The 13,704-nt window shown below is 43.9% G+C and overlaps 1 protein-coding gene across 1 annotated transcript in view; it reads right to left on the reverse strand.

Moving 5' to 3' along the window:
* Window positions 1-236: 236 nt before the first annotated feature.
* Window positions 237-13,704, reverse strand: part of LOC306979381 (synapsin-2-like) — a 97,163-nt gene continuing 83,695 nt past the window's right edge. The window contains exons 6-13 of the mRNA XM_079578294.1: window positions 13,551-13,613; window positions 10,998-11,140; window positions 10,610-10,684; window positions 8,369-8,471; window positions 6,042-6,215; window positions 5,800-5,866; window positions 1,270-2,173; window positions 237-1,198 (exon numbers count right to left, since the gene is read on the reverse strand). Coding sequence (XP_079434420.1) covers window positions 1,036-1,198; window positions 1,270-2,173; window positions 5,800-5,866; window positions 6,042-6,215; window positions 8,369-8,471; window positions 10,610-10,684; window positions 10,998-11,140; window positions 13,551-13,613 — 1,692 coding nt within the window. The 3' untranslated portion in view covers window positions 237-1,035. The remainder of the gene's footprint in view (window positions 1,199-1,269; window positions 2,174-5,799; window positions 5,867-6,041; window positions 6,216-8,368; window positions 8,472-10,609; window positions 10,685-10,997; window positions 11,141-13,550; window positions 13,614-13,704) is intronic.

The following is a 13,704-nucleotide window of genomic DNA, read 5'->3' on the forward strand; positions in this document are numbered from 1 at the left end:
ACAACGCGGCCGTGTGTCGCCAAAAAACATGTACACGATAAGGCTACAACATCTAAGAGAGCGAGGCAACGCAGGGGCCAAAACTCAACACTGAGAAAACGTTCCTTTGCTCCCGATTCGAAAGGTTCACAGAGATTCACTCAAAGGGGGAGCCATGCAAAACAGCGACAGGAACACACAACGGAACTCCAACTCCCTCACACACGACACTGGGGGGGGGGGGGGGTCGGGGGGGCGAGCTGCGGTCACCCCGTTGTTCAACAGCAGACACGAATTTGTACAAGCAAGTTTTTCTCAGTTACATTGTCCACTTACAACAATACTTTCAATACTTGTTAGAGATGAATATATAGCGATATTTTTGTGTAAACTCTCCCACTGACCAAAAATCTCGATGGTGCTACTGGCTTTTCGATAACTGGCTTATCTCCATTAGTTTCATATGTGTATTTTTAAAATCCATTTATAGACACAAATCTGTTAAATATAGATCTTTATATATTATTCTGAAGAGCTCTGTTAAAAATAAATGCGTCGTTTTTCCTATACTCTTTCACACAAAAAGGCATAGTACGCAGGATTCTATTGTATTCATTTAGATCCGCCCATGGTGTCCTGGTTTCGTGGCATGGTGTTTAATTTCACCAATTGCTCTATGAACTATGCCATTCTGGGAAAACACGTCGAGGACATCTGACCGTGTTGCCTTTCGGGGGAGGTCACCTTAACACTCTGCCACAAGCACTCTTACCAGGATTGCGCTTGTGAGGTGCTTTATAACCTGCGCAGTATGCCTTTAAGTGGCCCGGCGTAATTACAGTCTCATTTGAAGGCCGTCCTACCCATAGGCCCCTGTTACTCACAGAGGAGCAGAGCGTTAAACATGGAGATGGAGACAGAGGGAGCACAGTACAGTCAACACACACACACACGGAGGGGCGTAATCTCAGACTGGTTCACATTTAAGAGTCTGTCAAGTCAGCTCTGGCCAACAGAAAAGGGCTGGAGTGGAAAGGAGGAGCGGGACTCTCTGGTTTAGTCAGAGAAAAGGCTGGCGAAGGACTTTCGTAGGTTGCGAATGGTCTCGGCTTTGACCTCTTCCTGCTGGCCTTCGCCCGCGGCCCCGGTGCCCGACACGCTGCGGAAGAACGAGGAGTCACTGATGGCGTTGAAGGCGTTGGTCAGAGACTGCGACTTACTGGAGTCAACAGAGAAATATCAGCCAGTTATCTACACACCAGTCCATCCAACGTGCATGATGGCACTTACTTGAGCAGAGGATGGCTCTTCTGCTGTGGCTGTTCTTCCCCGGGGTTCTCGGCAGGGGGCGCTGATGCTGCCGCCTCTCCTGCCTCCGCTTCGGCTGGTTCTGCGTTTTCAGGGCCTGACTCGGGCTCTGACTGGGCTTTGGCCGGAGACTGAGCTCTGGGAGGGGACTGGCTGACAGGGGCGGGGGCAGGAGCGGGGGCAGGAGCAGGAGCCGGGGGGTTTTCTGTGGTCTCAGCAGCCGCCGGTGGTGGGACTGCAGGTTTAGGTGCCGCTCTGGGGGGAGGAGGGGTCTGGGGCTTTGGCTGGAGCTGTGGCTTTGAATTCCTGCGCATGGGTGGGATGGGCTTGGCCGGAGGGGTGGGTTTGGGCGGGAGCTCCTTTGGTTTCCCCGGGGCAGCTGTAGGGGAGCCCTGGGGCTGGGGCTTGGGCTGCTCGGTGGTTGGAGGAGACGCTGGGGTCGGCTCCTCAGGTTTGGGCGCACTCTGAGCTTCTGCTGCCGCGGCGGGTTTCGACGGTGTTGTGGAGGCGGGTTTGGGAGGGGTGGAGGTGGGTTTAGGGGGTGTGGAGGTGGGTTTCGGGGGGGTGGAGGTGGCAGATTTGGAGGGCGAAGTGGTTGAAGTCTTGGGTGGCGATGCCGGGACCGTTTTGGCGGGGGAAGACGGCGAGGGCTTGGCAGGGGCGGAGGTAGGAGGATCAGGAGCATGTTGCTTGATAGAGGGAGCCCGAGTCATGGGAGGGGGCCTCTGAACCGGGGGTTTTGTGACAGAGGCAGACTTCTGGACCGGAGCGGGTTTCTGAGCTGGTTTCTGAGCAGCAGCAGGAGCAGGCTTCGGGGAAGGCTTTGGTTCAGCTGCTCTCTTAGACTCAGAAGACTGGTCTACACTCTGTGACTTGATTGGCGCACCTGAAAAGCAAAAAATATCATGAAACACTAAGCAAAAAAAGAGAGGAGATTCTTTCAGTAGTGGAAAACAGGCAAAGACAGTCAAAAGCAGTACATGATGCACAATGTATTTAACGTGCCAAATCACAAAGTAATCTCTGGCAACAATTGTAAGACCGCTTTTTTCCACAACCGCCAAGATCCTTTTTGGGAATGGTTTTTAGATGAATATAAACCAATTATTTTGGACTCAAGATTACTTCACTTGTCACCTCGTTTATGCTTCATTCAATAGACCACTGTGGAGTTATGTGACTGAAGTATTTCTGAACAAGAGGGAAAGGTTGTGCAGGACCTAGTCAAGGCACTGAACCCTTACCTGCCATGGCAGTAATGCAACAAAATGCCTTTGTGATGATGAAATAAGTATTGTGCTAACTGCTTTAGTGTTCAATCAAAACATACAATACACTTAATCTAACATACCTCCTGCAGAAGTAGTGATGCATGGTCAGTTAACTGTACTCTCTACTAGTCTCCTTACAGAAACATTCACCTCCCCACTAACATGAGGGTTCAAAAGGATCCTGGCACTTGGGAAACAGATCCCTTGAGAAATCAGTGGTGCACGTTCATGTGCTGGAAGTACAATGACCAGCAGGAGGCAGCAGATTCACAGTTACTGTCACGCCTATCATGCCAAGTGTTAGTTGCTGTATGCACAAAAACAGAAAAGCCAGTTACTGTAAAAGTGCAAATCAGTGGATACTGGCTTCAGACGATTTGAACAGGTAAGCATGCAGCAGAAACACAACATGCATGTAAGAGAGGCAAAGAGCAAGGATGAGTTTTCATGGAAGGATTTTAGCGTTCTCTTTATCAATCAACCTCAGCTTCATGTTTTGAAACTACATGTCTGTATTCTACAGTGCTCTTCTTAAGCTTGACCAGCAAAATAGTTTGAAAAAGCAAAGAAATGTTCACACCACACTGAGTGTTGTCCTCAGCTCACCCTGTCACACAGATCCCGAGATACTGCACAACACAGTGGAGGGCTATGGTCACAAGCATTTACTTAATACTAAGAATCTCTCAAAATAATTTATCTTGTTAGTACTTAATACTGTATGAACACTATGCATCATTTCACATTTATTGCGAAAAGCTAGCATTTGTGAGCTGTTCTTGGCTCATATTATTGCCAAATGTATATTGTAATTATGCAATGTTTTGCTCTCAGGGCACAAAATGTTAAAATATGAACAGACTTTGGGCCAAAACAAAAAGTGATTGTTTTGTAGTAGCTTTGTTGTATGCTAAATAACAATAAGTCTTATGAAAACTCATCCCCTGGAGTCAGACAGCGAAATGAAGAGTCTTACGTTTAGAAAGTCTGTCTTAAAGTATCCTAACGATTGCGTGAACTCACAACACACAAAAACCAAAGAAAATAGGATTTGTACAAAAACACAATCAAAAGAAAATATGACAGTAGATATTTGCATGGATACAAACCAACGAACTGGAGTTTGAATCCAGGCAAGTTACACATGGTCATGCCCACAAAGGAAGAGATGGTTATTCCTATGCATTTACAGTACACTGACCACACACAACATGTAGAACCTGCACTCTGACCATGGGCGGTACTTTCTTGTTTTAAGTTTGGGGTCAATTTTTAATAGCAACCAATGTTTCATCCATTTGCACCTGGATGAGATTTAGGGAAAATTAACTTCAGAGTGCAAAGTCCTTCCTTGAGCCGAGGGGAATTTAAACCATTGAGTTTGTTTAGTAATAAGCCACACCTGAGCGTCTGTATCTCATTATTTATTCGTACATTTCCTTCTCCACATTAAGGCCACAAGAGGCTGGAGACTGATTTAGCTGCCACCAAGCAAATAACACACACGCTGGAGTCGACTTTACAAAAATAATCAGATAATGTGTAAGGAATGACCAAAATAATGCAAATATGAAAATGGCAGAAAATACATATGTATAGCTAGGTTCGCCTCCATCAAACAGCTCTTAAAGTCTATTACACTTTAGTATAAATGTAATTCAATTTGGAACGTTCTGTCTGTATCAAACAAAGTCTAAGGGAAAACTACTATTATGTTGTTGTTTTGTTTTGTTTTGTTTGACAATAAAGGCACGTCAAAGGGGTATTTCAGGATTTTTGACATAGGGCCTGGTCCATTGTCCAGAGTGTTGTTTTTTTAATTCATGCAGTCCTTATATTTGAAGAGTTTAGTGGGGCTAGGCTAGTGCTAGGCTAGCGCATGTCTATGGTAACTAGTAGCCTACATTAAAAACCTCTTGAAAATCATGGGGTCGTCCTCCAAACGTTGCCATATCTCATTCGTAGAAAGCTCCTTTGTGAATTCCACGTAGTAATGCCGGCTGCAGGTAGGTTTCCTCTGGGTACTCCGGTTTCCCATACCACTAAAAACATGTACAATAGGCCAGGATGAATGATGTGAGTGAGTGTATGGTGGTGGTCAGCGGGACCGTTGGCGCAGACATATGCAGTCTCCCCCAGGGGAAACTGAAGCTTAACCACCACTGAGTGTGGAGCCACTGTACAATTTGTCTCATGTAAAGCGCTTTGTGACAATAACTGCGTTTCCATCACTGGACTAAAATGCGCATTTCGAAGTTGCGCATAATTTACGAGTGATGGAAACACCAAATTTCGCATTTAAACTCTTAATTCGCATAAAAAGTTTATCCGCTCGCTTGAGGTGTTTTTTGATTTGTGCGCATAACTGTTGATGCGTATTTTGCGAGATGGAAACGCAGTTAATGTCTGTGAAAGGCGCTAAATAAAAATAAAGATCTTCTTCTACTGTAGATCCGGTAACCTAGCAGATCAATCCGCCACTGCGTAGCTTACTACCAGGAAGCTGATGCTGCTCAAATATAAGTCCATTTGAATGCAAAATGGTTATATTTCAAAAATTATTCAGTCAACACGGACATTTATATCAGTAGCCTGGTGTTATAAGTGATTTGCCTCAGGTGCACTGTGCTCGGGTCAATAAAGTATCATCTTATCTAAATGCAGGTTACTAGCACTAGGCTAGCACCACTAAACTCTTCAAATATAAGGACTGCATGAATTCATCAACACTCTGGATAACTAGGAAATTAGGTCAAATTATGTAAAAAATCCTGAAATATCCCTTTAAGCATCTCTGAGTAACACAAACATATTTACCATAACATAGAGAGCATGCTGTTACTACACTCATGCAAAATTAACTCCCAAAATTACTCCTGAAACAAAAAAAACATGCGCACACAGTCACTGGCGGACAACTAACAATGGCTTTGTTCATTTCCAGAAGAAAAGTATTTTTTGGCTGAGACGTGAATGGGTTTAATTTAGCCCTGCGTACAAACTTCACCATGGGAACAAAGTACAGTACGCTAAAAGGCCACAGTTGAAATAGCACACTTAATTTCACAGGTTATCTGCACAGAGATGAAAGGCAATCGGCAGTGACAAGTATATCAGAAGTCAGTTCTCAAAAACGCCAACGCAGTCTTGCTTCTGCAGCTTTAATATCGAGGCTCAAGTGGATCATTTGGAATGTAAAGGATCATTATAGAAAGTGGTCAGTGCAAAGCAGTTTTCAGACCTTGAGGCTGGGGGCGCTGTGCCGGGGTCCGGTTTGGATCTGGCAGTCCTTCTTTGGGAGGGGCACTCTGGAGCGTTGCAGGAAAAACAAAGCAAGAATTAGTCCTGAAGGAAACAGGGCATGCTCATAGGATAAAAAACAATTCTACCAGACTTTTCACTTTTGCTATTGTAGCATATAAACTCCCGTTGTTCCTCTATTTTCCATTGAGACCTGGGGGAATAGCAGAAGAAAAACAGTACCTGCTGGGGCTGCACAGTGGTTGGCTTCTGGCCTTGAGGCGAGCGAGCAGGCGAGCGGGAGGCTGAGGCTTTGGCAGCGACAGCCTGGTTCATCTTCACTAACACCACCTCTGAAATGAGCTGCCGGTCCTCAGCCTGGTGGTCCCCGATCAGCTGCATTGAGGAGCCCACAACCTGGAAACAAAGAGGAAATGTCGAATGGCCATTTGTGCACTTCATTCTAGAAGTTTGAAATGACTGAAATCACTGGCACCAGATGTTTGACCCTTACTATGGATTTCCCAGGTATCAGCGAGTACCCAAAGTAATTTACCGATCCAACAACATGCTGTCTTCTTTCTTATAAATGATCCACAAATGGGAGACACTGTTGTTTATGGCGTGTGGCTAATGGTATGGCTAGCACACAGAGCTGCTTAAATACTGAGGCGCTGATAATAACAGAGAAATTATTTGTGTTATCTCTTGGATGATTTAATTTGCTCTTTAGAGTGGAAGCAGAACTGAGCAGTGCAGCGGCTTGCAATATTTTAGCCCTATTAGCCCTGGGTTTAGCATCTTTAAACAGAAACTTGCTGTTGTTTTTATTTACATCCCATGATATAGAACTCGGTATTCAGCCGCTATGAAGAAAAACTGTTTGTATCAGAACAACCCTATGAATATAATTGTGTATTTTCCACTAAAATAGAGCAGAATGTTTAATATAGTTGAAGTTTTCACAGTATTAGTTTTTGGACATTATCAATTTCAAAATTGTGAAAATACTTTGTAGAAAAATCCTCATTGCTCATTCTTTCTCAGTGACACCACTGAAATGAGTAATCAAATCTCGTTTCTAATTTCTACATTTTCAATGAATCTCCAAACTTTGCAGTCCAAAGTTCTTTGACACAGACACAAATCATGCTCATTACACTACGTCATTTTGACCCATTGCATTTGACCCATCCTTCAAGGCCAATTGGACAATTTGTGTGGCACTGTCGTACCATTAGCCTCATGGCTACCAAGCTGGAACATGATCTTATTGTGCATGTTTTAGGTATATGTGGAACTAGAGCAGTCCAACTTATATAGCGCTTTTCTCACACTCTCATTCATACACCAATGTACGCAGACACTGGAGGCAAGGAGGGTGAAGTGTCTTGCCCAAGGACACAACGACAGTGTGCATCGTCAGGGGCTGGGATTTAAACCCCCGACCTCCCGATCATGGGATGACCCGCTCAACTAACTGCACCACTGTCGCCCCATCTAAGGCTTTCTACAGGTGGCAGCAGCTGAATGCCTTTTACTGCCATTTTAATGCCTAATACTATACCACAACTGCTAAAAAGTGTTGGCATATATTTTATTTAGTAAGATTTATAAACATTCAGTCAAATCGAGGAATGAGGGGACATTTTGATATTCAAAACTAAATTGGACACAACAAACCGTGTAAAACGTCAGTCAGAACTACAGGTGATTTTGTTTTGGAGCAGAGTTTTTGTGTTTTTGACAAATGGACAGCAACAATGGTTGAGCAAAGTCATTGTTGTGGGTTCTGTTTCTAAGGAGAAAGAAATTTAGCTTTAATACCAGTTTGAATCTGATTTAATGCATTTGAATAACTTAATGTTTTTTAATGCTCCACGGAAACACTGCCATCTCGACACAGGGACATCATGCCAACTCCGCATGAAAAAACACAACTGACCAGGCCAGGTTTTCAACGTCACATAATCAATGTTGTTTGCCCGATTACTGTCGGCACATCCCTGTTAGTGATCTTTGCTAATGAGATAGTCTGTCTCGTCGGGCTCTGCTTACTCAGAACAACTGCGCTTGATGGAAAGATTATACTCTGTCCGGGACCATCCGTCTCAAGGCTGTTTGTCGAAGCCCACAATTAGGTCAGGTTCAATAAAGCTGTTCCCCGCTGAGTTGCCTGGTCAGGGTAAAAACTGTAAATTAGGGCAGCCCAAGCTAAATTAAGGACTTGAGACCCTATTAGTAAAGTAGCACTAGCTTTTATAGACGGACAGACTCCAGGGTGCATTATATATACTACAACTCAGATTTCTGTGTGAAATCCACATGTTTCTTCCCTGTCAGGGCGATGGTCCAGCTACCCCTTTAGACCTAAAACATGTACAACAGGCTATTGCTTCAGTAAGGTTGTCCTCACCCAGCTTACATCAAAAACATAAGCAGAATATACATTTCACTGTGGAGTTTACCGTAACAGTTTCCTCACAACCATTACAGTAATGAACTTCTTACAAATAATTCAAACCAAATTTTTTTCTTTCATTTCCTTCACTCTCATTCAAAAGTTTCACCTCAGTGATATAGTCATTTCCGTCCTTCCCGCAGATGGCTTTGACAGCGCAGATATCCAAACCTCCGAAGATCTCTGAGCAGGTGTCTACCCACAGCTTGTACCTGGGACAAAGAGAAGAATCAATCAAATGCTTTTAAAGGAAGTCATTTGAGGAATGTACCTTGACAAAGAACATTCAGTAATTCATTAGAACTTCTTTGCAAGGGCACCCTTTTCACATCACCTCAGAAAATATTTGGCTGTGATGACTAAAATCGCCCAAGGTGACAGACAAATATGAGAAACTCACAAACTGTTGAACATTTGAGCTCCTGTGGAATAAAAATGAATGTAGAGATGAACTAAATATGCAGGATTATTCAATATGTGCAAAGAAAACAAAACATTGCTTCAAATAAGTTTTCATGAGGAGAAAAAACATGATAAGAAGGCAACAAAAAGCCAGTTTAGCCTAACATGGCAGCTCTACTACCAGCTCCCTCTCTTTTTCAAGACGTGACCGCAGCAGGTGGTCGAGTATAAACCAGGGTCGACAGCTTTCCCAAAGAACATTATGTATTTATCCACAGTAAAAGTATGATCATGATAAATGGTCTCTATTTATACAGCTCTTTTCCATCTAGATTAGACACTCCAAACGATTTAAAGGAAGGAACTTCTCACCCATTGACACTCTCATTCACACACCACTGTACGCAGACAAAAGTCTGTTAAAATGAGTAATCTGATCATTTTGGCTTCATAGATTTATACAGAACAGCTATTCCCAAAGTCCGGGACGTCACGGCTGTTATGATTCGTCTTTTGTTAATATGTTTTCTTGTGTTTGGTCTTGTCCTGTGTTTTATTTTGACATGTGTTCTGTCCTTGTGATTTTGCTTTACTCCTCTCGTTATTGCCTGCCCCGCCCTGATGTGTTTCACCTGTGCCCCGTTTCCTCTTGTATTTATACCTCTGTGTTTCCCTTGTCCTTTGTCGTGTCATTGTCTTCGTCAGCCCCGGTCTGTTTCAGTTTTGTCATTTTGGTTTTCATCGTTCATTAAACATTGCCAGTTTTTGTTGCAGTCCTGCATTTTGGGATTTTATTTTCTTCGTACCACCTCAAACCATGACAACGGCCCCCTTATCGATCTGAAAATCTCTCGGGGGCCCCCCAGCAATAATACTGAGGAAGTTGTCATTATTTTACAGCTCAGATTACATAAAAATCTAATTTAGCAATGACTATAGGCTAAATACTGGTTTAAATAGTATATTGTATATAGTATATATTAAAGGAAATGTACTTTTCCTTTAAAGGTCTAGGTCACCGTTTTTTCCATACTGAGATATGTTCTTACCTGAGCTTAGACGAGTTTGTGCATACCGGTCTTTGTGCGTGCCCTCTGTCACGCAAAACGACCAAAGATGTTGTTAGCATTTGACCTCTCCCAATGTATTCCTATAGCTCCAAACGGGGGTGGAAGCGACCGCGCTCTTCCAGGGGCACAAAGACCAGACAGGTACGTATCAACTCGTCTAAACTCAGGTTAGAACATATCTCAGTGTGGGAAAACAGTGGCCTGTTCCTTTAAAACCTTTTTTTTTTTCAATGTAGTAAAAATGTGTTGTAATGTGTTTCTTATTTTGTTGGCAAGCTTTGGAGGCCCCCATGCAGTGCCTCTGAGGCCCCCCAGGAGGCCCCGGACCCCACTTTGGGAACCACTGATATAGAACAATAGTTTGTGAAAAATCTTGATATACAGCAAATTTGGGGGCGAGGCCCGTCGTTCTGTGGTGATGGTGGTCCCGAAGCCAAACCAGTTGACGAACCCCTGGTAAAAGCAATCAGCCGCTCCCCCCTCTCACATAACCTCCTGCACATTCCGTTTCTCTAAGCGGATTAATTAATGATAGTTTTAGGCGCCTGTACAGCTTTGTCAAACCATGGAGTCAGGGCAGACCGCCAGAGAAACACATTGTGCTGTTTTCTGGCCTGTGCGAGCATTCAATAAAAAAAATGGCCATATTTAGATGAGGACATGAGGGTAAAGGGGTGAAGGAGTAACTGATTGACATGTGAGTACCGTGTAGTCATGTAACACTAGCTGTAGCCTCAGCAAAGCAGCATGTCGAACGATAAAATACCCCTCAGTAATGTGTATGTTCACTACTAAACATGTGATGAACAAAGTGCTGCAGAGCGTCTCCTCTCTGACTAACAAATGAAACAACATCATGTGTCACTGGGGCTGCTCACTTGTCAGTCATGGCCACTTGCTCCAACATGGCAGACCCAGTGTTGCTCTTCCAGTTTCCGGAGATGGATGTTCTCCTAACAGCAAGAAGAGAGAGACAAGTCAGATATGCAATAAGAAAGTTAATGAAAGACAACGATTCAGCCCTGAGTGACAAGAGTAAATGTGTTGAGTGCAATGAAGGCAATGAGTGTATGGAGATGGAGAGGCTAAGGAGACTGCTGGTTCAAGGGGAAAGTATGGTGTTGTTGTAGTGGTCTCCAACATGGAGCCTGAGGGCGCTCTGTTGGTCACCAGCCGCCACAGGCTTTCTTAGAGAGAGGGAGTTGTCTTCCCTTGGGGCCTAATGCAAATGAAGATGCTTTTCGGCTTAATTCTGGCCAAACTTACATGTATGATTTGTAGTCGGCACCAATCTTCTGCACTCTGATGTCGTATTTGGCGTCTACAAATGGCTCTGTGGTGCAATAGGTCTGAGTGATGGCCACCACGCTCGCTATGTCCTGGAAGTCACTGATGTTGTCCACTTTGACCTAAAAAAGAAAACACCAAAACAATTGAATAACACATTTAGTGGGGGTTTGTGGTATGGCAGAAGGTTGAACGGATTGTTTTTTCTTAGAGCTCTGATACCTCTTATTCAGCGAATAATCAAACTGGGTGAGCACGATAGACTTGTGCTTTTTCATCTCACTGTTGTATTTACTAACTTTATTTGTGCCAGATCAAATGATTCGCGTGAGTCAAACCACAAGCCGATAAGGAGCCAGTTAGATTGTGTTCGCAGTGCGGGAGAGTGCCTTGATATCAGATTTGGCTGTCCGGGGCGTGACGAACTGGATCGATGAGGACTGCAGGAAATTGTATAAACACTGCTCTGATTTCAGCCCCAAAATATTAACAAGGCTTTGGATCGATAACCAGACAATGAGACAAAGAGCAGGAGTGGGGTTGAATTTAAAACGTGCCAGAGTCTGGAAGGAAAGGCGGCACAAGGGTGGAGAGAGTTGGTAGAGGTCAGGTAGAGAAGGTAGGGCAGATACACAGCCTGGCCAAAACAAATGTCGCCACCTGGATTTAGCCAACTGTCACGACGATCTGGGGCTGCTGCAGTGGGTCAGGTCGAGGCTAAGTAACATTGTGCTCAAAGAAGGAGATCACATGATGATGCCCTGAACATCCTGGATGACCAGGTTAATGGATTTCTTCTTTTTTACTTCTCAAAGATGACATCACCAGGATCCATCGAGCTCACATTGCAAAAGAGTGTTTAAGGGAGCGTGAGATATCATTTTCACACATCGACTGGCTGCCACAGAGTCCAGATTTGAACCCCATTGAGAATCTTAGGATCTTTTGACATTCCAGAAGCTTATTGAAACACAGCAAATGCATGCTGTAATCAAAGCTTAAGTAAGTAAGTGCTTTATTTGTCATTGTACAATCATGACCAGACCAGCATGTTTTTGGAGGTAGAGGAAACCTGGCTGGCTGCCTTCAGTCTCTCCTCTGATCCTCTGAAAACGGTGCAGCGCCTCCTGGGTTTGTCCCTGTTTCAGGACGTGGTGTCCTGCACTGGTCAGCTCCGCCTCCTTCCTCTTCCTTCTGCGCAGCTCCCTCCGCTCCACAACAGTCTTTCACCATCTTCTGGGAAGAGTTTAGCAGTTCATCTGTTTTCCTCTCCACTGAACGTCCATTAGCCCGAACAATAGAAGGCATGTGTGAGTGAGTCTTGCCCGGATACCTTCTCCTTTGTCCCTTCCTTGTTTCCTGTAGCTCCTCTTATGACGCCTCCACTGTGCTGGGAGGCTCTTGGTGCCTCTTCAGTGTTTCAGAAGAAGAATTGTGTAGGTCTGAAATGTCTTTGTCTCATAAGCTAGCTGTTTGTTTACTTTTAAAAAGCACCTTTCTTGAGGACCATCATGGACTCTCTGCAGTGAAAAATATCCACAAAAACATGGCAGATGTACACAAATATCAAGGAAAACGATGTGCTGCTGTACCAAGAGAGACCAACCAAATACTAGAGCGTGTGGCCTTTTTTTGGGAGAGCAACTTTTATTTCAAGTACGATATAGGAATTTTAGTAAGTATCTCATAAATATTTCCTTTCTGTACCTCCAGACATGAGACGTCTAACAAAGGTAATGTTGATATTTCAGTCTGAGCTTGAGGTAGTGTATGTCCACAAACTTGCACTTGCATCTATGCAGCTTCGGGCGGCCCCGGCTGAGTTGTGATTGCAGTTGCTTTTATAAACCTCTCTGAGCACATTCACATAAACTGCCTTTAGAATAATGAACTGTATACGTACAAAGTTATTTAGCCCAGGGCAAGAAAAGAAGAAGCTATTTTACTTATGGAGTACATTTTCGGAATAAAAACAGTTTCCAAAGAGCTGCACAAACAGTGGTTGATAGAAGAACATCTTCCTTTGTAGTAGAGGCATTTTTAGCGCTGAAATAATCAGGAGGCATCACATCAGCAAGTTGTGTTTAAAGCTGGAGAAAACCATAATTTGCACTTTAAAGCCTTTAGGAGTTGGGGAGCACTTTCCAAAGGCTGCCTACATGCGTGTTTTATAAGGGTCAATGTTAGGAGGATCGTCCAACCATGAATCTGTCGCAGAGTCAGGCGGATATAGGGCGGCTAATGGGCCAATTCTGGACACTATGGTTGCAAAGAGACACTGCTATTCCCACAGTACATTTGCCTGGAAAAAGAGGGACTGAAGAGAGGGCCATTAAGAGAGGGAGACTGTGAAGTGGATCGAAAGTCATGCAGAATATTGATTATAACCATATTTTCCCCGTATATTTATCAGGATTATATAATGAGACGCTCCCTAATGCGAGCTCCTGTGCTCTTCTTTTCAGTTTTTTTCTTTTCTTTTCGAAGCAACAAGTAAATGGTGAAGCTGTGGGGTATATAAATCCAGCATACCTTTCCCATTCCGGAGTGAGCATGTCCGATCTTCACCACCACAGGGAAACTTGGAGTAGTGATCTAGAGAAATACAGAAATAGCATTAACAAGGTCCAAAAGGTAATCAAAGATCCAGGAAACATTTCCCTTACCTCGAGTCTACATTGACTTG

This window comes from Gobius niger (genome assembly GCF_951799975.1).
Source record: "Gobius niger genome assembly, chromosome: 20".
In the NCBI taxonomy this organism is placed as follows: Eukaryota; Metazoa; Chordata; class Actinopteri; order Gobiiformes; family Gobiidae; genus Gobius; species Gobius niger.